This window comes from Lonchura striata, chromosome 5, assembly GCF_050655825.1.
Source record: "Lonchura striata isolate lonStrDom1 chromosome 5, ASM5065582v1, whole genome shotgun sequence".
NCBI lineage: Eukaryota > Metazoa > Chordata > Aves > Passeriformes > Estrildidae > Lonchura > Lonchura striata.
Genome location: NC_140707.1, coordinates 58,381,781 through 58,405,616, shown reverse-complemented (window position 1 = coordinate 58,405,616; position 23,836 = coordinate 58,381,781). Strand labels below are relative to the sequence as shown.

The 23,836-nt window shown below is 41.8% G+C and overlaps 1 protein-coding gene across 4 annotated transcripts in view; it reads left to right on the top strand.

Annotated features, from left to right (window-relative positions):
- The first annotated feature begins 783 nt into the window (after positions 1 to 783).
- Positions 784 to 23,836, top strand: part of ITPK1 (inositol-tetrakisphosphate 1-kinase) — a 139,007-nt gene continuing 115,954 nt past the window's right edge. The window contains exons 1-2 of one of the 4 annotated variants that reach the window (XM_021541319.3): positions 784 to 943; positions 1,209 to 1,387. In XM_021541319.3, coding sequence (XP_021396994.1) covers positions 1,293 to 1,387 — 95 coding nt within the window. In that variant the 5' untranslated portion in view covers positions 784 to 943; positions 1,209 to 1,292. Of the gene's footprint in view, positions 952 to 1,208; positions 1,388 to 4,286; positions 4,507 to 23,836 lie in introns of those variants that run through there. The other 3 variants (XM_085582303.1, XM_085582302.1, XM_085582301.1) reach the window with 3 other exon arrangements.

The window sequence follows — 23,836 nt, the reverse complement described above, 5'->3', positions numbered from 1 at the left end:
GTTCCCACTGCACAGGGCTCCAGGGCTGGTTCACAGAAAGCGTCATCACAGAAGCATCATCTGCACCTCAGCTCAGGATTCCAGGTACTGCAATCCAACCCCTCTGTGAAGGACATCGTTATTGTAAAGGCCACGCTTTCCATTCCTGGGGAGGCAGAGAAAAATGTTCAGGCTGAAATTATGGTCGTTTCAGATGAAGTGGAAAAACAAAAACAGGGAAATGATACTTCGCTGTGAGACAGCACAGTAATTCTGACTGATTCTTCCTCTAAAATGAAGGACAGAACAGCTGCCTCAGTATTTAGGGATGCACAATCAAAAAATTAGAATGTCAGTCCATGCTTGCATTGCCTGCCTTCTGCCTCTTGCAGAAGAAAGTTAAGTATCAGACAGCTATTGCAAAGTCTGTTTAATCCCTACACATACATGCAAATGCTGGAAGAAGGAAGATCCTTGGCTTTGCAGTGAAGACTCATGTTTACTTGGAACATTTTTTCTGTGAAAGATGTACTGACCAACCACTTTCAGTAGCACCCATAGGGAATGTAAGTACTGTGCAGAACTGTTCCTCCCTAGGAAACCGAAATTCCACGGCGCATCCACGGGCCACGTCCCCGGTGCCCCGGCCGGGCCAGGCCCAGAAAGGGGCGCTGTCTCTTTAAGGCGGCGGCTCGGGTGCCCCCTGGCGGCGGCGGAGCGGAGTGCGGGTGCTCCGGGTCCGGCCCCGCGGTGCTGCGGCGGGGCGGGAGCGTCCCGGTGCCCGCCCCGCGAGGTGGGTGGGAGCGGAGCGGAGGGGACGGCCCGGAGGAGGAGGAGGAAGTGGAGGCGGCTGTGAATAGCGGGCAAATGGGGAGCTGAGCGGCTGCAGCAGCAGCAGCAGCACCGCGGCCGCGCAGCAGCAGCAGCGGCGGCGGGCGGGCACGGAGGCGAGCTCGGCGGCGGGGTCCGTCCGTGCGTGCGGGCGCTGCGGGCGTGCCGCGGGGCGGGCGGCAGCCTGCCTGCTCGGCTGGGCGCTCCGGGGCTGGTGCGGGGAGCGGCTTCTCTCTGCCTCGGCGAGCTGCCCGCCGGTGCGGGAAGGGCCTGTCGAGGCTGCCTGCCTGCCGGGGCTGCCCCTGGCGCGGCGCGGCTCGGCAGTTCAGCGGGGCGGGCGGGGGGCAGCGGCCGCCCCGGGGCACCGGCTGATCCTCCTTTCTCTGCTTCTCTTCCAGCCGTCGTTTGGCAGGCGCCGAGAGCGAGCCGCAGCCGCGCTGCCCCGCCGCCCCGGACTGGTCGCCTGCTCGCGGGGCGGCACCATGCAGACCTTCCTGAAAGGGAAGCGGGTGGGATACTGGCTGAGCGAGAAGAAGATCAGGAAACTGAATTTCCAGGCCTTCGCCGAGCTGTGCCGGTAAGGAGGCGGCCCTTGCCGCGGGGAGCGCCGGGGCGGGCGGCGGCTCGGGATGGGGCTGGGGACGCTCCGTGCTCGGCCGTGGCCCGCGCCGCCCTCGGGCGTACCGCACTCGGTGCGTGGCTCCGCGGAGCCGGCTCTGCCCGCCGGGACCGGGGCCGCAGCGCTCGCGGTGCCCCGGGCACCCCGCCCCGCTGCCGCCGGGCCGGGCTAAGCGCTCCTGCTTCCCGCTCACCTGGGCGCTGCCGGTCGCTCCAGGGAAGCGCTATCCGGGATGGTGCAGCGTCCCCCTGGGTGTACCAGGGCCCGGCACAGCACCGCTGTGCCCGCCTGGGTGCATTTCTGCCTTCTGCTTCCAGGGAGGTCTCTGGTATTCCCGCTGAAATAGGGTAATTTGGGATCTTTGCGGATCCTTTTCCAAAGCCGAGTTATTATTATTAGAAAGAGCCAAACGTTTGGGAAGAACTTTCCTTCAAGTTGTGTGAAAACACGTAAAATTAGGGTCTACAAACCCCCGAGTAAGCTTGTGTTCATTTGGGATGTGAATGAGACATCTGAAGATGGTATAACTGTCCGAGTACCACATCTATTTCGTGCTGTCCCAGAGGTAAAGGTTAGTTTGATAAGCTGTAATTGGACTTTATCTGAATAGCTAAGAGGATGTTTTTTGCGGTATGTTACACAATTTTATTATTTAATTGGGAGTTTAGACTCCGTGTGGGTCCAAGGTTTTGTGATACGTGCATTACAGCTATGGGTACTGAATAATAGCTTTTTATTACTTCATTCTACTACTAAGTTTACAGCAAGGAGACAAAATTAGTTTTGATAATTGAAAAATATACTGCAAACTTTACAGACTATATTGTATGAGACTTTAAATACACTTTATTTAAAGCATGTAATTCTAAAAACACCAGTCCCTGTGAAATTCCTGTTGACAGCAACTTGCTTCTTTCTGTAAAGATGAAGGAAGCAGAACAGAAAACTGTTTCAAGAAAGTGACAGAAACTTTTACATCACTTTTTGTACTTGGCATTCTGTAGTCCTTCTGTCAAACCAGCAAAACTTGCTAGACTTTTTTAAAGTATAGGAAGGGCCGCAAGTTCTGGTTTAATATCTAGTTTCATGTGGTTCTCCAAGCAAAATTCTTGTACATAAATAATGCTAAATTTTGCCCTTCTATGAGATTTTGGGTTAGTTTTATTATGCTCAAAATTACACTTTTTACCTCTATTAGGCATACAAAAAGTATAATTTTTAGGGCCTTGAAGTATGATACAGGCTGTTTTTCATGCCTAGGAGCTACAGTGAATCTCAGAAAATCCATTAAAAATTTCTTGGTATTATGTTCTGTACATTGTTCTATTTAGCAATCTCCAAAACAGACTTTTTCTCCTCCATTGTCCTTGTTTCTCTAAGTCCTTTGCTTCCTTTCTCTCTACCTTAGAAATTCCTTATACTTGTGTTACGTAACACGGATCTACAATTTCTTTGTGTACTGTACAAACTTATTAATAGTTTTGGGTCATCATGTTGCTGTGAAAATTGACCCCAAAGTGTCTCTCTTGCTTCACTTTGGTAATTTCTTGGTGAAAATTAGGCTGCCTCATCCTCTACAGGCTAAGCTCAATTTGAATAGCATTTACAGACACTGGATAGAGATGGCTGTTCATACATGCTTTGATACTTTTAAAAGCATTATTAGCATTTCTGTACAAGCAGAGATAAATGTTTGGTTTAAGTATCAGTACAGTCATTGGAGCACATTCTGCTGATATCTTGGATGCTCTATTTTCATTCCTAGTAACTTCTATTGACACTAAAGGGAAGCTGCATTGATTTAGGCAAAGATCTCAAGTATTTTATGGATAACAGCTATTTGATAACTTGTTTGCTTGTAAGCTTTTTTGCTGTAGAAGAAGTCATGCCAAGCTTAACATACATCTTAGTAGAAATCTTGTGTATGTTAAAAAACAAGACAAGCATACTCATTCCTGTACAGTGATTCATGTGTTAGAGTGGACTATGTATCTGTCTGTCTACTCTATGTGCTTTATGGTGACTGCTACTTGGAATTTATTTGCCTGTTGCCTAGGGATATACTTTCTGGATGACTACAAAGTTCAGATTTGTTTGTACGAGTTTGTAATGAAGCAGTTATATAGTCTAGGAAAGTAAGAGGAGCCTCCTAATGAACTTGTGAAGCATGCTGGGTTTAAATCAGGGGAATTATTAGGATAAGGAGACTATTTCTTTACAGTTTGCCTGGGCAGCCGCTTCTTGTGCAAAGCACTGACATCATAAAGAGGTCATGGACAGACATTTCAAAATCTGTTGAAAGCATTCTATGAGAGATAGGCTGTAAGTGCTAGACTGCTTTCTTACGCGTGGCTTCAGCTTTTAGGTTAGATTGTCTGAGCTAAGATATTAGCCAGTGTGAGTGGAGAGAAGATAAGGTGTAGCTTTAGGGTGTAGGCAGTCATGGCTTCAGCTCTCTGCTCCACAAATATTGGGTGGCAACCTTAAATACTTGCCTCATGTTTGTATCCATCTTGAAACTTTCTGTATGACCGACAAGAGGGCTGTTCTGCCTGAATAGAGTGTCTTGGGACTTTTGCCTGATCTTTTTATTCATAAGGAAATCTTCCTCTTACCAGAGACCTTTGAGTTCTTAGCATGTTTCATCCTCACTGTGACAGACTAGATGTGTCCTATCTGAGCTATATTCTTTGCAGAGATAAAGGTAGTGCCTGTCATTGTATCTACCTTCACATTTATAAACCAGACCAGTGATCCCAAATTGTTGAGCTGCACCCCAGTGCAGACCTTAATGCTTCTGCATCTCCTTGGGGGTTCTAAGCAGAGTGATGAGCAAACAGGCAGCATGTTTTCACAGGTTTATTACAGAGAATCAGTGATTTCTGAATGGTGCCTTAAGGACTGTTGACCTGGAGGATAGACCACTTGGCCTGCCACCTGGGAAGCCTGGTTTCAAGCCTGTAGCTGCTGTCTCTCAAGGGAGACCAAACCTGAAGATGGGCCAAGCTCACTCTGATCCTCTGGTTGAACCTGCCACTGTGTATAGAGAGGGATGTGACTTTGCTCCCCAGTGCCAGGTTAGTCATTCTCCCTGGTATGTCTGAAGCACTATGGCAAGGGCATTCCTTTGGGATGAGGTGTGCCATCAGTTCTGATCTGTTTCCTGAGGTGGTTTTTGGTTTTGCCCAGTAGCTTTTTTTCTACATAAGCTGCTTTGTAAGCTAACATTGGAGCAAGACTTACGTTGCGCATCAGTACAGTTTCAGTAGTGAGAAGAGAGTTTCTGTCTCAGCCTTTCTGATATGAAGGCATTCCTGTTTGAGTTGTCATACAGGGTTGAGCTCTTTTGTGTGGAACAGGGTGACACTTGGTACGTGTTTCTTGCACTGTCAGGTAATTTACTGCTATTGCCAAGTTGTCCTGTGCTTTTAGTAAAGCTGCTAGAACACCATGCTTTGTGTTGCACTTGGAATTCTCTGCATTCCAGCATATATGCTGTGGCTGCTGGTCCCTGAGTGTAGGGTCCTTGTGGGACTGCAGTGTGCAAATGTCTGGTTGGTGCATCTCAAATAGACTTTCTTGTGAACCTTTATGTTCTGCTCCTCTAAGATGGCACAGTCTGAGACTTTAGGTTGCTGTCTGTTGTCAAAATATAGAGTATCAATGCCCTGCTGAAAAGTAAACCAAGGTTTCTAGGCATTCCTAACAGAGAATTTAGGAGCCTGTGATATAAGCATTTGGTTCTGATGTTGTCATGTTTCTCTGCTACTGCTGAAAGGAACAGTTCCTCCTTTCTCTAGCTGCTTGGTCTCATCTTCTGTCTAAAACTGGGTGTAATGGTTATGCAGTTGGCAAATGCTCTCAATCCAATCAGTTCCATGCTCATCATGTTGACCTTGGAATGGCTGTCACTGTGCAGGTGCATGAACACTAATACAAGGTTAGGGAAATGGAGATGCCACGTTCCATTATAGAGATGGGAGAGCTATTGTGTGAGTGTCAGATGGTGATAAGGACTCTAGGATGCCAAATAATTTTGTAAAATACACATGCTGCTAGGTCTCTGTGGACATTGTGAATGAAAAGACTCCTGTTCCTCGCATATATGTGTAAAAATACATATGTCTACTCAGAAAATTGGTTTGTGTGTGTTTGGCACCAGTTCATATTAGTGAGGTGTGGCCATTTACAAATGTTTCTTTGCTGTCTAAAAGCCTCCATTTTCCTTGGTAGTTGTTCTGCTTGTCAGCTGTTACGATGATCTCTTCTGGGAGCTCTGGAGATACGAGACAGTAAGGTCACGGCAATATGAATAAGTTATAGTGATGTGAAGTGAAATACACTTCACCCAAGAGGAGATAATTTAAAGTCACCCAATTCTAAATGATAAGCTACTTCTCAGTTATTTTGGACAGAAGCATTCACATGTGCAGCGTTTAAGTTTGCATGGAAATGTGGTAGCTTTTCTGTGTAGCTATATTCATAAAAAGTCAGAATTTTCTCTTAATGGCATGTAGAAAACAAATAGAAAAGAAGTTGAAGATGTAATTCGTTTCATAATAAGTCCCACAATTTGATAGAAGAACTGTGCTTGTACACCCTAATGAGGAGTTTATTTTTTGGCAAGACTTTGCTCTGCTGTGGTTTTTTTTGTTTGGTTGGTTTTTTGAGGTTTTTTTTGTTGGTTTTTTTTCATAAGATAGGGTGAGCAGCTGGGTGGAAGAAGTTTCTCAGGAAATTATAGACATGCTGAGAAATTCAAATTCTGCTCACAGAAGGCAGTGGAAGCAAGCTAATGGAGTTAGGCCTTCTAGTAAAGGCTAGTTGTCTTGTTTTTTAGTGAGCAAGCCAAACTGTTATCTTCCCTCCTTGTGCGATCATCTGTGACAAACTAATAGCATCCCCTGACACACAGGAAACTGAGTTGTTTGGGTCCAGTTTGGATTTCCAGGTGCTATGCACTGGTGAAGACTCTTGAAATTTGAGGCCATGTTCTTGAACTGTGGCCTGCATCAGTTCAGCAAGCCTGGGATGTAGCACAGAATTTTGGGTATGTAGCTCCAACAGAGCATCTGTCATGTGTGCTGAAGACAGTTTGCTTATGACAGGTCACTGTGGTCTGATGCTTTGTTGGGCTTTTTTCATTGAGTTATGATGAAGCTATTTTGAGGCTGATGCCAGGTCAATCTGCTGAACATAGCAACCAAAGATTTTTTTTTTTCCTGCCAAAATATTAGTATGCTATAACTTAAATTTCTGTATGGCTTGAACTTGTTTGGGTTTTTTTTTTCTTTAGGCTAAATTGATTCTTCAGCTTCTGTCTATTTAATTTTTGTGATATAGTTGAGTCTTATTTAAGCACATGAGAAATTACACTATCTAGTAATCTACCATAACATGGTAAGCACTGTTGTCAGTGCTGTAGATCTGTATGGTTCTCTTTTTCTCTTCTAAACTTTATTTGTGGTCCCTTGTGTGCCATGGCCTGTGCACAAGAACCTAAACATGAATTTTAAGACAGATTTAAGAAAAATGCTGGTTTGAGGGTATTAAATTAATCTGTTTCTTTATATAGCAGGCAGGAAGTATATTACATATTTTTTCCAGGAAGAACTCAGGGGATTTTCTTTAACCCCAATTCCCTGCAAAAAAACCCTAAATACTACTTTTGTTGAATATCTGGCTTGTGCCAGTTACATTTTATTTTTATGGATTTTAAGGTTGTAAAAGCTATGTGTGTTGATCAATAGCTCCCATTGTTGGTTGTGTTAGTCTGAAATTCTATATCATGAGAAGTAACTGGGGGCTAGATGGGTGGGTAAGTTTCTTTGACATCAATTCTTAACAAAGACAACTGGTCTAATGGTAGAAATTATACTAAGCCATGAAAAAGTGTTGAATGTAGTGGCAAAGAAGGGTGTATTTATTGGAGGAGAAGCTCACTCTGTTTCTGGATTCCTGCTCCTTCCTATAATGCGTAGAGACTTTTTATTCCAGAAGAGCTGGATATGTGTGCATTTTCTTAATCTGAGAGCACCTACAGACAGGCATTCTTCTCATGTAAATCTGTGGTGTTATGCTTGCATAACCATTTCATGGGAACACAGCACAGCTGCTGGACAACAGAGGTGGCTGTAACAATCAGCCTTTCACAGCGACTTGGTTTTGTGGTCTAGCAATCATTTACCTCAGGTTCAGGAAGTTTGCATATTCCTCGTGGCACATCCCTTTACCACAACCTGTTGGAACTGATACACAGCAAGGAGCAATAATAAGCCTGGTCAGGTGGCAGCTTTTCTGAGAAAGATCTGCATTCTTTTCCAGATCACAGGCTGAATACAAATTGACAGTGTTGCCAAAAAAAAAAAGCCCTAAAAACCCCAAGCAAATGTCCTCTTGGGGTGTGTAAGTTGGAGCAGAGCCTGCAAGGCGCGTGAAGTAATGTGTCCATTCTGCACAGCACTGATAAGGCTGCTTCTGCAGTAGCCTCACCTACTGCCATTGGTCTAGGGCATGGCATTTCAGAGAAAAGGGCAATCAGCTGGGAAGTGCCCTAAAGAGAGCAGAATCCTAATGCCCTAAAGTGAGAAGAATCAGCGGTTTTGTAATACAGTGTATTGTACTGTGCTGTTCAGCATAAAGAAGAGGCTGGAGATCATCTTGACCATAAAAAGCTGTTGTAGGAAAGAAAAATAAAAAAACCCAACACATGCTCCCCCCTCTTCTGCCGAGCAGATTCCTCTGTTCTGTTATAGGTTGAAGAAAAAGTAGTGGCCTTCCACTGTGCCAAGGTGGGATGATTGGTAAGTGAAAAAGATAGTTTAATTGTGCAGGTAGGCAGTGGAATTTTTTCTTGAGACCTCTGCAACCACCTTGGACAAGTATGCTGGGAATGATACAGACCTGTAGTGCTGTTTCAGAGCAGAGATGTTGACCTCTCCTGAGGTCAGTGCTGTCCTGGTTTGGTTCAATCTGTAATAGTGCAGAAGGTACCTTAGAAACCATTTTGAGTGTGCTTGAAGTCCCTTTACTGTTTTGAGAGTCGTGACTTGGGAAGTCTAAGCACCCAGTCTAAATGTGTGCAGTTCTCTTGAGTATAGAGGCTCAGTGTGAGTGAGGTGTCGGAGATGATAAAGTGCTTCCTCTGTCTTAATACGCTGCACCTAGGAATTGATAGCATATCTCCTGATATTGACCAGAAAAAGTGCTGTTCATCTCAACAGCTGACACTTTTTGGTGAGATGACTTTTCTTGAACACATTCCAAAGAAAGGAGGAAGAAGTGCATGTAAAACACACTGAAGTAAGTGTGATAATAGATAAAACAAGCACCTGGACTGATCACATCTGTGGCACAGTGTTGTAGAACAAACCTTCTCTTATCTGATTATCTTCCATTTTCCCATTTTTGGGTTCAGTGTTCAGTTCTTGGAACAATGGCTTGTTTTGTACTGATGGAATTTAACTCTGCTCAGAAGGAGTTATGTGCTTTATATGATCGAGGAGAAGCTGCTGATACTCCCATACTGTCCAAATACTACAAAAATGCTAGGTAGTATTCTGTCTGCCTGCAGAGACAAATCCTATTTGAAGGACAACCATTGCTCTTTAGGAATGGCTTTCAAAATGACTGAGCTTCACTGAAGGAGGTGTCCTTTATTTCCAAGCAGAATGTCCTTACTTGTAGTTCTTTCCTCCCAGCTTCAATGCTTGGGCTAGTTTGACTGCGGTGTGATTGCCACTCATGTAAAATAATTCCTGTGAATTGGGAACCAAAGCAGAAGTCTGCTTTTTCCCACCACAGTCAAGGTACTACCTATGCAGGAAGCAGGGTGTATGCACATTGAGAGGTTGCTCTGATCTTTAGAGTGGAGCAAATCATGTTTCCAAATGTAATGGCACTTCTAGGAAAGTAATTGGCAGAGTCAGCACAAGTCTTGGAAGCAGGCTCAGTTCACGTTGAGTTGTTTAATTTTCTTCCCTCTGATACCAGTTAGTGAAGATTTGTAATATGTCTTGTCTTATAAGATAGTGCTGAGTCAATTTTCTTTGCTTGGAAAAATTTGAAGTTGGTCCTTCCTCCTCAGAAACAGTCTTATTTTTGCTCTTCATCATATCCGTCACAGACTTTTCTTTCTTCTTGTCAAAAAGGCATCTTTGATTCTTTCCTTTTGTTACGTGCTGGTTCTGCATGTCCAGTCTGGGTCCCGAGGTACTGCCTTGTGAAACTGAGTTCTCCATAGTGCTGCTGGCAAAGGAGAGAAAAAAAATAAAAAAGTGAATGTGACATGTCTGTAGCAAAGTACAGAATACTAAATCTTGAGTTGTGAAGTTGTTCTGAAGCCCCATGGTTGTCTCATCAGACTACACCACAACCATTCATGGCTATTGAGTGTCCTTCCTCAGAGATCAGTAATGAGCTAAAAATCAGTGTTTCAAGAGACCTGGTTTGAGTTGAATGTTTTGTCCATAAGCAACATAGATGTCCTTTTCTGATATCATTGTGTTTTAATATGCTGTTGATTCTTTATACTTTCTCTATTGTTTTTCCCTGATGTTAGGTATGGATAAATACATGTAATACTGCAATGTGCTTTGTTACAGCAGGAAGAAAGAGTTCAGAGGATTCTCTGGAAACCAGGCCCTTGGTACTGTGTGTTGTGGGGCTTAGTAATGACTCTTGCTGCCTAACCTTGATAAAGTTATCTTCATGTTGGGGTTGGGGCAACTGGTTAATAGCTGATAGAACAAATTATGTCTGGGGTGATTAATGGTGCTGGAAGGAAATGATACCATTAAGGTTCACTTATGAAATGCCACGCCTAACCTGCTGGCAGCCACAGTGCTGCAGTCCTTTCTCCCTGCCATTTTGAAATTACTTTTGTCATTTGGTTAAAAAAATTGGAGGGGTGACTAGACTTACTCCTTGTCAACCTGCTTTCCCTACAAGGATGACAACTGTCATCATTTGTATCAGTGGGCTGGGAAACGCTGCCTGCTTCAGCAATACTGCGTGTTTTAGTGAGTCCAGCAGTGACCACTTAAACCCAATAGGGTATGTATGTTTCAAGGAAAAACTTGGTTATTTCCTTGTAGTTAAAATACAATCCACAGAGATGAATGTAAGTACAGAACACTGTTGTTCTTTAGCTCTGCATGTCATGCAGCTGCGTGTAGATGCCGCTTTGTTCAAGAATATGCTGTTCCTTTGATTACAAAATTCGCCTCAGTTTTGGGGAATTTACAGGCGGAGGATCCAGCCCTCTGTGCCTGCTGTCACTAGAGTGTGGTACCAGTGCAGATGGAATGGGCTCTCCTTGCTGCGGTTTGAAGGATGAGAGAGTGGCAGTGGGAACAGTGAGGATACTTCCACCCAGGTTCATTGGTATGTGTTGCTTTGTAGCAGAGGCTGTAATTGCTTGGAGCTGTTTGGGGTGACAGGCCAGCTAAATAGTGTGTGCCAAACAGACCTGTACTCAGCCAGCCAGGACCTGAAGGGATAGTTACAGCAGATGCTTAGGGACAGTATGAGGCACAGAGCAAATGTGTTCACCTTCCCCTCGGCGCAGACCCTTTTCTGTCAGTCACTTTTAGAGATTTTGGTGGCAGCAGTTGTGTCCATGGTATCACCTTTAGTAGCCACAGATGGATCTGCTCCACATAAATCTTTTAATGCATTTTTGAACTCTCATTTCTGCCATCACATGAACATAGAGAGGCTGTTGGTGTTTATTGGCAGCTCTCTAATTTGCCTGTGAATAGAAACATAAGCAAATACAAAGTTGAATTTGCTGTGATGTTGGGTATTTTTTTTAGTGTATTTGTTTTTTAAACCTGTAAAGGAGTAGGTATTACTTATTTTTAAGTGTGTGTGTAAGTATTCACTTTATAAAAACACCCTGGCTCTTGACTAATTAAAAAAAAAAAAATGGTCAAGTTGTCTTGCAAAGTTCAGATGTCAAAAGTTCTTCCCCAAAAAGAAAACACTTTCCTGCTAAAAATAAAAAAGCTTCTAGAAGAGGAAGGAGGAACTAAGATTTGGTTCAGTTTAGAATCCATCTTCTAACTCAATCTAGTGTATGGTAATCTGTGACTTGCAACAAACAGTGGAGGGGTTTGTGGAACCTAAAAGCCCCTTGTAACTGAAGAGAGAAGAGTGTCCAGATCCTCGTTTGCTGCCTGATGAGGTTAAGTGCTAACATAGCAGAGGGGCACTCAGAAAGTGAAGCACTGTATTAGTACTGCAATAGTAACAGAAGCCCTGTCTCTTCTAGCATTTATGCCAAATGTGCAATTAATTTTTTAATAAAATCTGCATCTGACTTTCATCATATGGAGAGCATTAAGTTTTTCTAGTATTCCTATTGGTTTTTTTCAGTTAACATTGCCTTTCTCTGGTCTCAAATATGACTTTAAGAGTTGCTTCAACTCTGCCTTCTTTCACACTGTTACCTAAAATGGATTTTCTTTGCCAGTCAGTCTTTAAGCACAGATGTGCGTGCAGTCAGCCCAGCCTCATAGTTTTAGTTACTGTGCTGTCTGGAACAGGTATACACCAATAATGTGTTGAGTCATGGTGTTTCCAGTATGTGTGACTTTAATGTAAGTGTCCTTTGAGATAGTCTGGGTAAACTGTGTTATCAGAGACTCTGTACAATGCACCCTGGCATGACAGAGCTGTGTGTGAAGCTCAACATTCAGATACACTTGCTAGTTGGAAGGGTAGGAAGAGAAGGATAGAGGGAGCTTGTTCTGAGGTTGCCTGTGGTGCTGCTCTTGTTTTGTTGACAAAGAGGGAGCTTAATTCACTGGAGCTGTCAATCTGGTTGTTTTCAAGCCTTGAAAGAAAACTCCTGTAAAACTGTGTGTAAGAGGGAGGAAAGGGAGAAAGAAATAAGCAAGACTACTATTTTGGTGAAAGATTAATGATATAAAAATCCCGCCACAATTGTAGTTGCTGACCTCCGCACTGTATCTACTAGAAAAGGGAAGTATTATTGCTGGCATACTGGGTTGGAGCACTGTGTGCTGCAGAAGGAGTACGTGATGATAGAATTGAACAGCACCCTTTGTCCTTTGGCAAAAGTTTTCTTTTTCAGAACTGCCGCCTTATAAAGCTTGTTTAATCTGTGGAGAAAAATAGTTTGTGCTACACCTTTAGTTGTTGCTGGTTGTGTTAACTGCAAGTGGCAACCAGGGCTATAGAAGGAGAAAAGATCTATTTGCAAATGAACAAGCACCGGATGGGGTTACATTTTTTGACTTAGTGGCTTGATGTTTTGGTGTAACCTTTCCTCCTGCCTCAAGAAATGTTGAAGTCCAGGGACTTTGACAAGCTCGAAGTGAATTTTGAAAAGAGTAGATTTTTTTTGACCTTTTTCCTGAACCAAAATTTTAACACACTTTAAATACAAAGTACCAGCTTGCTACTAGATAGGAGATTGAAACTGCATTTTGTTTTTCTTTCTCTTTCGAATGCTATTTTAGGCCCTCAGTTTGCAGCATCTGGGAGGATGCGTGCTTCAGATTTTGGTTTCTGTTTTTTTTTTTTTTTTCTATTATTCAGTAGACTAAAAAAATCTTTGGTCACAGGCATGCACCAGTCTAAATTACTTTTGTTTGGGGCTAGCTTAGTTTCAAGAACTCTCTAGCTAGTTTCCTTTCTGATTCCTTTTTTAGTGCAATGTGACTAGCTTTATTCTGTATGTATGCTATAGGGCATTGATCTTCATCACTTTTGTTGCTTGCTAGTGATGGATTGCCCATTTTCAGCTAGTATTGCATCTCACGGTAGAGCATTCTTGTGGATCAGAACTTGCTTTTTTCAGTAAAAATAGTGGATCTTGGTATTGTCTGGTCTAATGTAATTTAAAGGCTCTCTTAGATCTTTAAGTATCTGACAGGTTGTCATTGCTTCTGGGTATTGTAATCAAACCACTTAGATCTTTAGCATATAGCTCATGTCTCCCTGAGAAGGCTCTGGAGAGTAGAGAAGACTTTGCTTGATTGGTGCTGGTCAACTGCTGTGTTTTAATTGTGAATATTTGTAAGAGACTGGTGGGATGTAAGTGCTCATTTGAGTCAAATAGGAGTGGAGCCCACAATGTAAGGAGTGATAAGTGATGGAATGAGCAAGGCATAGCGTCATTGGGGAGTTCTGGCTTCTTCTCTATGTAAAATAATCTCAAGTGCATAGCAGAGAATTATAATTGCAGAGACTATCACTTCTAGGTGTGCTGTGCTGACCACCACCTCTAGTAGTAAAAGTCTTCCCTCATTTTTGTGCTACTCTGTTCAGTGGTTCCGTGATCAGTGAAGGGCTGCATTTTGGCTCACAATAGGTATTGTTTGGGTTGGGGTTGGTACAATATTTTTGTGCTGTAATTTGATCCATAGTTTGTCCTGAATAATCTATTAAAATGTAATGCTTAATCTTTTTCCTTTTTGGCAGGTTTTCCTTTAGTATTTTTGCAGTAGTAATGAAACAGTGTAGCTCTGCTTGCAAGAAAATCACTGAAGAAAAACAGTATTTTGGGATGTTTCTTTTGTGTCTTTGGCTGTAGACAGAAAGAACAGCCAGAGGCAGAATAGGTTAGACCTTCAGTCTGACATGCTGTCTGTTCCCATGTTAACAAATAACTTCTCAAGTTTTCCCTGGTTCCTAGTTTCTCCTGTTCGTCATTGTCAAAAAGTTCTGTAGAAACAGATACTGGGAATTTTCTTCAAAAGGGAAATGTTTTTGAAATCGCAGAACATGGTTAGAACATTTACTACAGCTAATGTGTGTTTTTCAAGTCACTTTGGTATTACCAGACTGAGGAAAAGCATGTTTCTTCCCTGCCCCCTACCCCAAATTACACTAACTGCAATTAGGAGGCCTTAATTAAAATGCTTGGTTCGTAGCTTGGGCAAGACTTTGGAAACAAAGTGATTTATTCTAAGACCGCTTTACCAAAGATTTCTTCTGTTGCAAAGCTGTTTCCTGATGTGTAAGATCAAGATCTCTAAATCTTGCTCCTTAGACAAATTAGATGGTGTAAAAGTGCTTTGTGCAAGTGCTTATTTCTGAAAAAGTAATCCTTGCATATGAATTAGGCTGAGATTCAGAAAAACTCCTACTTTTTAAGGTGTTGAGTTTCTTTGACCTTGGTGAGAACACATCATGTTTGTAGATCTTGGGCTAATCCAGCTCCCTCTGAAGCTATTAGTAATCTCTGTAGTTGGATTCCTTGGGAACTGGATATTCTGAGCTGGTGTTCATATTTTTTTTTTTTAATGGAAAGCCTGAGAGACTTGGAATGGAATGGAAATTGAATTTGTTCCTGTTGGCACAAATTTGATGGCAAACCTGGATCACCACATGGATTTCTTTCACTGTCTTATTCTTGCCTTGTACCATAGCTTCTGACAGCAGGCACTTAGAAGATGTCATAGCTTGATAACAACAATTGATGGCCAAGAATCAAAAATGTGGTAGGTAGTAATTAAAACATGCAACCATGATGCCATTGAAAGTATGCTAAATGCCTACTTGGCCCAGGGAAGTAACTGCTAGTGTAATTTGATATTTGTTTTTGTAGGACCAAGTGTAGTATTTGAGTTTCTTGTTGCTTGTTAGTGCTGTTGTCACCTTTTCTTATGTTGACGGATATGTGGGTGTGAAAGCTCCCTGGCAGAATACACTTTTTAGCACACTTGCTTCTGGTGGTGAGACCTGAGACATAAAATGTTTGTTTCTGAAAATGTGCATGGTCCATGTGAAATGTCCCAGTTGCATCTCCCTTTAACTGGAAGCAGGTTGCCAGTTGTTTAGGGCTGATCCAGGCAGAATGGAGCAGCCTAGCAGTGCTGTAAATATTACAGTGAAAGGCTTGTGCTGGAGAATGTTTCTGGTTTAATACCTTTTGGTCGTTGAAACAGTAACGTCTCTGCGGGGCTGTTTTCAGCAGCTACTTTGGCTTTCAGAGGGTAATTGTTGAGTTTTCCATAAGAGCAGGGATGAAGGTTCTCTTTCAGTAAAACTTGACTTCCTTTAGATAAAATAAAAACTATTAAAAGGTTAACTTTTTCTCATTCTTTTTAGGTCTTTGAAAGTGATTTTTTTTTTCCTTGGCTTTTTTCCCCCTGTCCAACACTTAAGGAAATTAAATTATTTATTTTAAATGGCTGTTGTTGGTATTGGATGGCTACAGGAACTTGGAGGTATTTCTTCAAGGCCAATCCCCAAAAAATTGGAGAGATGACTTTTTTTTGCTGTACTGTAAATATGTAGTTTGACTATGAAGAGTTTTTGAAGCATGCTGCCTGGATAGTTCTGAAATATGAGCAGAGTGCTAGATATATATAGATGAGCTGGGAACAATTGAAATGTGTTTAAATCTTGATGTCTTCCATGTATTCCCTAGGATGGGGGTTGTACAGGGAGTTTGCAGATCCAGGAATATTCTTCTATGCAAGAGACTGAAGACCCTTGAATCAGACACAGGCCTGGCAGCCAGAACAGGGTTGGCTTTTGGCTCGGTAGTAGGCTTTAATGTAATTTAAGTAAATTAGTGAATTTTCTAATCTACTTTTTCTACTTGTCTGAAATAATACAAAAATGTTTGAATGCTGTTCAGCGGCTGAACATTTCATGTGCATTGCTCATAGATCATTGGATCTCAAAGACAAGCCAATGTGTGTATTACTACATCTTGTTGTTTTTCAGCAGCTCTTGATTCACATTTAGCTATTCCAACACATGGTTTAAAATTAAAAAATAAAGATGTTAAAATTTGTCTCCTTCTCATTGATTTCTATAAAGAAATATCATTGGACCTAGTTGTTGAGGGGACAAAGATGTTTTAAGAATTTTAGTTCATTCAACTGCTGTTTTCCAGACATATTTAGCTTATGAATGTTTTCAGTTCATATGCAGAGTAAGTAACTCATTTTTGCCAAGCTAAGATTTCAGCTTCTTGCATTGACTTTCCTAACTTAGTAATTTTAATTTGTGGTGAAAATAAAACCATGGTTTGAAAAACAGAGAGGAGACAAGGAGTCAGGAGGCTATATACCAATCCAACGCAGAAGAGACAATGATAGTGATAAGGATTGTTTTCTTGCTTACGTATTGCTATACTTCTTGTGTGGCTGCCCAAGTTCCAAGATTCTGTAGAGCAAGCAGCTGCCATTTTTCAAGTGCACATGAAACGTGCACAGGAAAATGGACACTTTGGAAGCAAATAAATTTGAGCTTGAACATAAACCTGCTGAGGCTAATGGGAAGGTTTACCTAGCACAGGAAATTTGGAAAAAAAAATCCCCCAAAGCAGGAGTCTTTTATTCTTCTTATAGCAGCTTATCTGTGAAGGTGCTATATAACTTAGCTGTGAACTAAAAAAAAAAAAAAAAAAAGAGTTATTAGAAGTTATTAATTTTTTTTCACATCTGTATATTTTTTACTGGGACTAGCTCTTCAGGAAGTCTGCACTCCTCTGTGTTTATTCTACACAGTTTTACTTGTATTAAACATCTGAAAGGCTCAAATGATTGGCTACTTGAGGGTTGTATCAGCCATGGTAACAGCTTAGTTTTGTCATGCTTATTTAAAATTAAACGATAGGTATGGTCTACAGCTATTTTTTTTCCTAAAAGAAGCTGCTGTTCACCATTGTACCAAGAAACTATTTTTTCTCTTCTAAATGAGGCCTGGATCTCCTAGGAGATTTGAAGACTGCACAGTTATTTTCTGAAATATAGGATAATTTGATGCATCTTCTGAAATGATGTTTGAGAAATAGCGCCATACCTCTTTCCAATAACCAGCAAGCAGCACACCCCAGTGTTTCAGTCTTCCTTTACAGGTGAGAATGTAGCTGTGTGAACCTCTGGCCTCAGATCCCATCCTAACAGTGACAATGGAGCAGTGTAATCTAAACACTCCCAAGTGGAAAAAAGGGGTCAGTTAATTTGCTTTAGAAGAAGGTCAGTATTGCAGGGTGAACTCTTGTATGTTGGTAGGACTGAAAACTGTGTCTGCAGAACACAGTGTGTTTAGGTAATTCTCTGGATATGTGAAGGTTTCAAGGAGTGCTCTCAGGGGAAGGAATAAAATGTGAAACCAAAATGAAACCCTTATAGACTACAAGGCCCTGTGCCTCCTCTCCTGGCTGCTTTTCAAATGGACAGCTGTGAGCCATATCTAGGAAAGAAGATGGATATGGCAATCGGAGTGGGCTACCTGCTGTGATGCTCTGAGCTGGTCTGAGCACCCTTTATGATCCAATACAAGGATTATGCATTTACTTAAGTTGGGGTGCTCCTTTCTAATTCTTTTGAAGAAAGTTCATGTTGTTGGGTTGTCCTGATTGTGAGACTATTTTCTTTTTGCAATGATTTTATGGATTATTTGTGGACAAGTACTGGCTTCTGAAACTGCATGTTTGCATCAGGGAAAGGAGATTATTTCTGCATGTATTCTTATTTTATACTCAGACTGGCAGCATGCCATAGATTCCCCATGTTGTTGATCTGTTGGAGAATGCATCTCTGGTCACTCTCTTGCTTCTCTAAGGTACGATTTTTTTTGTCATTTGTTAATTGGGTTTTTGTGAGGTTTTGTTTGTATTTTTTTGGTGGTTTTTTTTTTTTTTTTTCAAGGAGGAGATTTAAATGTGGTCATTTTCCTTTTGGCTTTGTAAATCCTTTGGGAGAATTTCTGTATGGTCGCACTTGTGTTGAAGAAATTATATTAAGCAAAGCTGTGACTGGGTGTGAGGAGAAGTTTAAATTAGGCATTAGGAAGAAATTCTTCACAGAAATGGTGATTAGATACTGCAGTGGGCTGCCCAGGAAGGTAGTGGAGTCATCATCCCTGGAGGTCTTTAAGGAAATATTGGACATGGCACTTGCTGTCATGGTCTGCTTGACACGGTGGTCTTCAGTCATAGGTTGGACTTGATCTCAGAGGCCCTAATTGATGCTGTGATTGTATGTGTGATTTGTCTATTCTGCAGCTGTGTGGTAAGTGGTAAAGGGCTGCTAGAGCAGTTTCCATTCTGGACAGAGTACTTGGTGATGGTCCTGGCCAAATGTCCAGCTAATCCAACTGTTGTTTGAGCAAAAGTGATGAAATTCAGGATCATTGTTGCTATGCAGGTACCAGTTTATGGCAATGTCCAAAATTTTCACTGGTGTTCAAGTCAACTGCTGGTTGCTTTGGGTGTGAAAGGTATGATGGTCCCTGGCAGGTGTTTTTCTCTTTCCCCCAAGACCACCATGCTGTGGAGGATAGAAAGGACAGCACCACAGCTGCCACCTTGTCTTGTATCACTGGTGTGAGAGAGCAGCAGGGGTGGTTGCAGTATTGCAGTGCCCTCCCAGGCAGGGGCTGTGAAGGCTGAGAACTCTTTAGGCTGTCTTTGGGTCCCAGAATGCACAGGTGTCACAGTCAGGGTTTCAAGTAACAGTAAATGAAGGTAGTGGATACTGCAGGATGAACAGGAAGGACTCAAGAGGAGTTCCTTCCTTTTGTGTGGAGTTACAGGATAGGTGGGCCTTTGGAAGGACATGCAGACAGAGCCAGGGTAACTGTTGAGCCTGTGGGATGCAGCTAGTGGAAGCCTTGGTGTGATCCAGGTGAGAGCAGTGAGGTGGGTGAGAGAGTAAACAGCACCATCAGTAAAGTGAGGGACAGCTTGAGAGACAGGGGTTACAGTCCCTGAAATGGGTTTTGATTGAGACACTGATGGGACTCTGTACATCCTGCTCAGAGGCTACAGTTTTAAAATCCATTTCATGTAAAATGTCTCCACTGAAAAACTGGATTCTAACTTTAGCTTTTTAAAAATACATTTTTGTTTGGGTTTATAGAAGAAATGCAAACTCCTGTTATGTGTGTGAAGTGTCTGCAATGGCAAGCTTCACATCCACAGCTTCTGTTGCTTGTATTTTGTGAGCATGTTCATCATCAGGGGAGGTGTTTGGTACTTGACAGCTTAAGCATGCCGTGCCTACTTACACTACTAGAAAGGTGCAAGACAAGTGATGTTTGGCTTGGTGCCATTAAGTTACAGCACAAGAACTGCATGGCTGTAGGTAAATAGAGACATTAGTTCTTGAGCAAGCCTAGTATTGAGGAAGTGGTAAACTTTCAAGAAATTGAAAGAAATTTGCTCATTGGTGTTATGTTCCCTCCAGTTCTCTCTTGTGTATGAGCAGAGGGAGAAATTTAATGGCAAGTGTAGCACACAGGTTGTCTTTGGAATCATCTGTAAGCAGTTTATATAAGATAGGATGCAAGACTTTGTGGGTTAGGGCCTTATTTATTGTGGCATATTTTACAGAGAATTACTTGAAAAAGAGAAATATTCCTACTTTTAACAATATTAAAATTCTGTTTTGTTTTCACATAAAGGCTTATTTATTCTTTCTCAGTTCATAGCCTTAAATGGCCAAAAATGCTGTTTTACATTCTTTTCTTTCATTTCCCAATTGTTTGTCTGTAGACTTTTCTTTTTTTTTTTTTTTTTTTTTTTTCAGTAGTGATGTGAGTAGAGAAGTTAATATTCACCAGGGAAAGTTTTCTGTAAAAAGTCTAGGTCTGACTTTACTAGGATTTTTCTATGGAGAACACTACAATATGAAAAGAGTGGAATCATAAATAAATGATGTTTTTTCCAGTGCCACTTCTGACTGAATATGCTGAAGATGGGGACATAAATGAAGCTGTAGTGCACCTCTGTAAGCAGGGTCTGTGGTTTAAAAGTGCCCTGGAGCACTTGGCTTTCCCATTGGAAATTAGTAATTGGAGCTGTAGGTATTATGTCTGACCCATATGTAGGTCAGTGCTTTTGTCAGCTTGGAAAATTTGCACTTTAGTGCTTTACACTGGAGGTGGTCTTGTCTTAAAGCCAGGTCCTGAGAGAGGGTCCTGCTGCAAAATGAAGGCTGGCTATGGTGCTGTTGGACTGCCCTGGTGGGCTATTGTCAGCTGTGCTGCCTGGTCTGCAGCCTTCCAGGTCTGAGTGCTGTTTGTGGGATTGGGGGATGTTTGGCTGCTGTCTGCCTTGGGGCAGTGGTGTGGAGACCTGCAGGCCAGGCTGGAGGAATGCAACGTGGATGTTAATGCTAGAATTCAGATGGAGGGAAAAATGCAGATGTTCAAATTATTATTGCAAAAATCTAAGTATCCTGGCAGTTAAAAAAAAAAAATATCTGGAAACAAAAGAAGATAATTAGTGCTTCATTGAGATGTGAAGGAGTGGTCCAAATAATATGACAGTTTGCAGTCTCTTAAATGCAACTTTTGCAAGGTTTTGATTCTTATTTATAGCCATCATGACAATATTATGGTCAACTGGGATGATTTTGAAGAGAAATTTTTTTTTTGCTAAATTGGATTAGCTTTTGCCCTTATTTAAAGTGATGCCTGTGTATTGGGCACCTTGGACTGTGTGCTGACCAAGCACAAAACCCTGCCAGGGCATCTGGGCAGATAATACCCACCCAGTGCAAGAGTGAAGTCAGCAAGGCTGGCTGCGTGCAAGGGTGTTATGTAAAGCTGGGTGTGGAGCAGCCTCCTTCACCATGAAACACAGCTGACTGTGGGGATCTGATGTGCAAGGAGCTGTGAAACATGCTGCCAGGGAAAAAGACTTCATGGTGTAAGAAATCCTGCTGTTGCAGATAGATGTGCTAGTAGAGTGTAAAATCAGGCACTTGTTCAAGGATTTTCTTTTGTCCTCACAAACAAGAATTCATGAAAATATTCTGAGCATTTTTTTATTTACTAAGAGATTTGGAGGTAAATGTGTACATTTGCAAATTTTAGTAGTATAAATCTAGTTCAGTAATTTTAATTAACTGTTACTTGATAACAAGTAACAGCAAATATGATGAAATAAAGTCATTACTTATAGTTCAAAACCAAGACATTTAGAATTTTTGACATCATTAGAAGCTGTTATTTAATGCAGATTTTTATGTGTAGTGATTTTTCAAGTTCTTGTATATGTTTTGGAATTACAACAGTTTAAAAGTTGTAACAAGTCCTTTTCCTTTATGCTCATTGTATCTCCAATTAACCTATGCTGTAATTCTGGCAGTATCTTTGAGCTGATCCTGTATATAACACTGTTGAATGTGAAAACCCTGGAGAGAGAACATGGGGTGCAGCAGTGTGCATCCAATAAAGACCAGTGTGGAAATCGGTCTGAAACAAGAGAGAGAGGAGTGGGCAGCTTCTCCTTGCCTTGTGTTGCACAGTCACCTATAGGCTTCAAATCCCTGTGGTACAATAGCATCTCCACAATGCTTATCTCTTGTGTCTACAAACAAAAGAAGTGAGCAAGAGAAAATGACTATGCTTGTCCAAGGGAGATTGCTTCTGTGATCATGTGTAATCAAACATGTAATCAAACATTTAATAAACTGCTTGTATTTTTCCTTCTAATTAGTTGTTGCCAATTACTGGGATTGAAGGGTGAGTTTCAGGGCAGAGATGAACAAATATAACCCAGAGAAAAACTGCTAACTGCTACTGTGCCTTTGTGACTGCCTCTCCAAATCCCTCTCAAAAGCTGGATCAGCTGTTTATATGTCCACCCCCTAAGTGATAAGGACAATGGTAATTTGGTGGATTAGAATAGAAATGCAGCTTTCCTTTTCCTGTAAGAAGAATTTAGGTTATCTTCTAAACATTGGCGTGTTGCGATCACAGCAGTCTTCTAGTGGGGAGGGGCAGGTGCCAGAGAATCTAGAGAAGTCCATAAAGGGAAGCAAATGTAAAAGATGCAGCTGAACTGTTGGCCTAAGGCTTTTTTTCTGAGAGGGAGAAGTAGGATATGAGTAACAGAGCTCAGGTATGAGGTAGGATTAGTTTCTTGAGGCAGCTTCTAGAAAATCTGAGGAGGCCCAAGAAATTGTCTGGCTCTCCCAGTTATGGGGTGTAGCAGATCTCCCAGCAGATCTGAATCTGGGTTAAAGCAGAGTCTGGCTAGAAAATGTAATAGTATTTGTGGGGCTGTATATCAGCTCCTGCATGCCCTGGCCAAATTTGGGAAAGTTGTCATCTCAAAACATGTGTGTTCAGTCACTGATGGAAATGATGGGTGTAACTGTCTAGGCTAAGTCAAGGGAAAAAAGCAAGGCCAGGATTAATTAGAGGGCCCTGTGTGTTTGTGTGTACCCCCAACATCAGTGTGAGACAGAGGAGCAGCAACTTGTGCCATGGAAGGTCAGGGATGTGGAGACAGCAAGGCACGTGCTGTGGGTATTGGCTCGTGGCAGAGCTCTCAAGGGTCCTCTTGGGCAAAAGTCATGCCTGCAGAAGGGCTGAAGCTGATCAGAAAAAGAATGTTTAGTTCTCAGAGATGGCATGCTCTAAATTTCTTGCAAGCAAACAGGATTTGTGTTGAACTTCTGTCTTTATCGTTCACTTCACCTTTCAGACAGATGTATGTTTTTTCTAACAGCTTGGATAAAAACCAGGCAGTATTTGTGTTTTATGATTTATCAGAGGGTTGGGTTTTTTCCTCTTACTGCACTGTTAACAATCCACTGAAGCAAACAAGAAAATGGGTGTTCTGACAAACCTATCCATATGCTTAAACCAAGAACCCTATAGACTGAAAGAAATAAGAGAATTTTAATATTTTTCTAACAGCAAACTTCAATGTAATCTAGAGTAGATAAAATGCACAATAAAATACGTGTATTGGTAGCACATACATAGATGTGCTTCTCTGAAGTGGTCTAGTCACCACGATGGAATTTTCACCAGCTAGGTTGGAGATTCCTTGAAGATACTATGTTGTGCTTTTCAGGTGCAGAAACTGTGGTAAACAAGGGCAACTTTTCATCTCACTGTCTGATCCCTAATCTAACTTCAAGTTTGTACTTTCTGACCTTGGCTGATCCTGTACATAACAATCCTATGCCTATCCCTGCTCAAAGCTTTTGGTGCATTTCTGTGAATCTTCATGGTCTATATTGCCTTGGTATTAAGAAGTTGGCAGTACTACCTTCTTCTATATGTTGGATTTCCAACTCCTCAAAATGCAGCCCTATCCAATGAGATGAGTGGAAAATTGCTCTCTTACCCGAATGCTTTTGCTCAGGATGTGTGTGTTGGGTTTTTTTATTTATTCTTTTTGATCCCCACCCCAATTTTCACATTAGCTATTGAAATTATTCTGTATGCTTTATAATAAAGAACATTTATTAAATTGCTGTCTCTTCATTTAGATACTTTTTCTTGTAAGGACCATACTCAAATATTGCATGTTGCAGAAATTTTATTTCATTTGCAGGATCATGTGCATACCATGAAGAACATTCACTGCAGCACTGTCAAATGTTCTATCCTATTGCTTCTCAGGGAAGTTGGCCACATGTGGGAATATTTTCAAAACAGTATGATCATCAC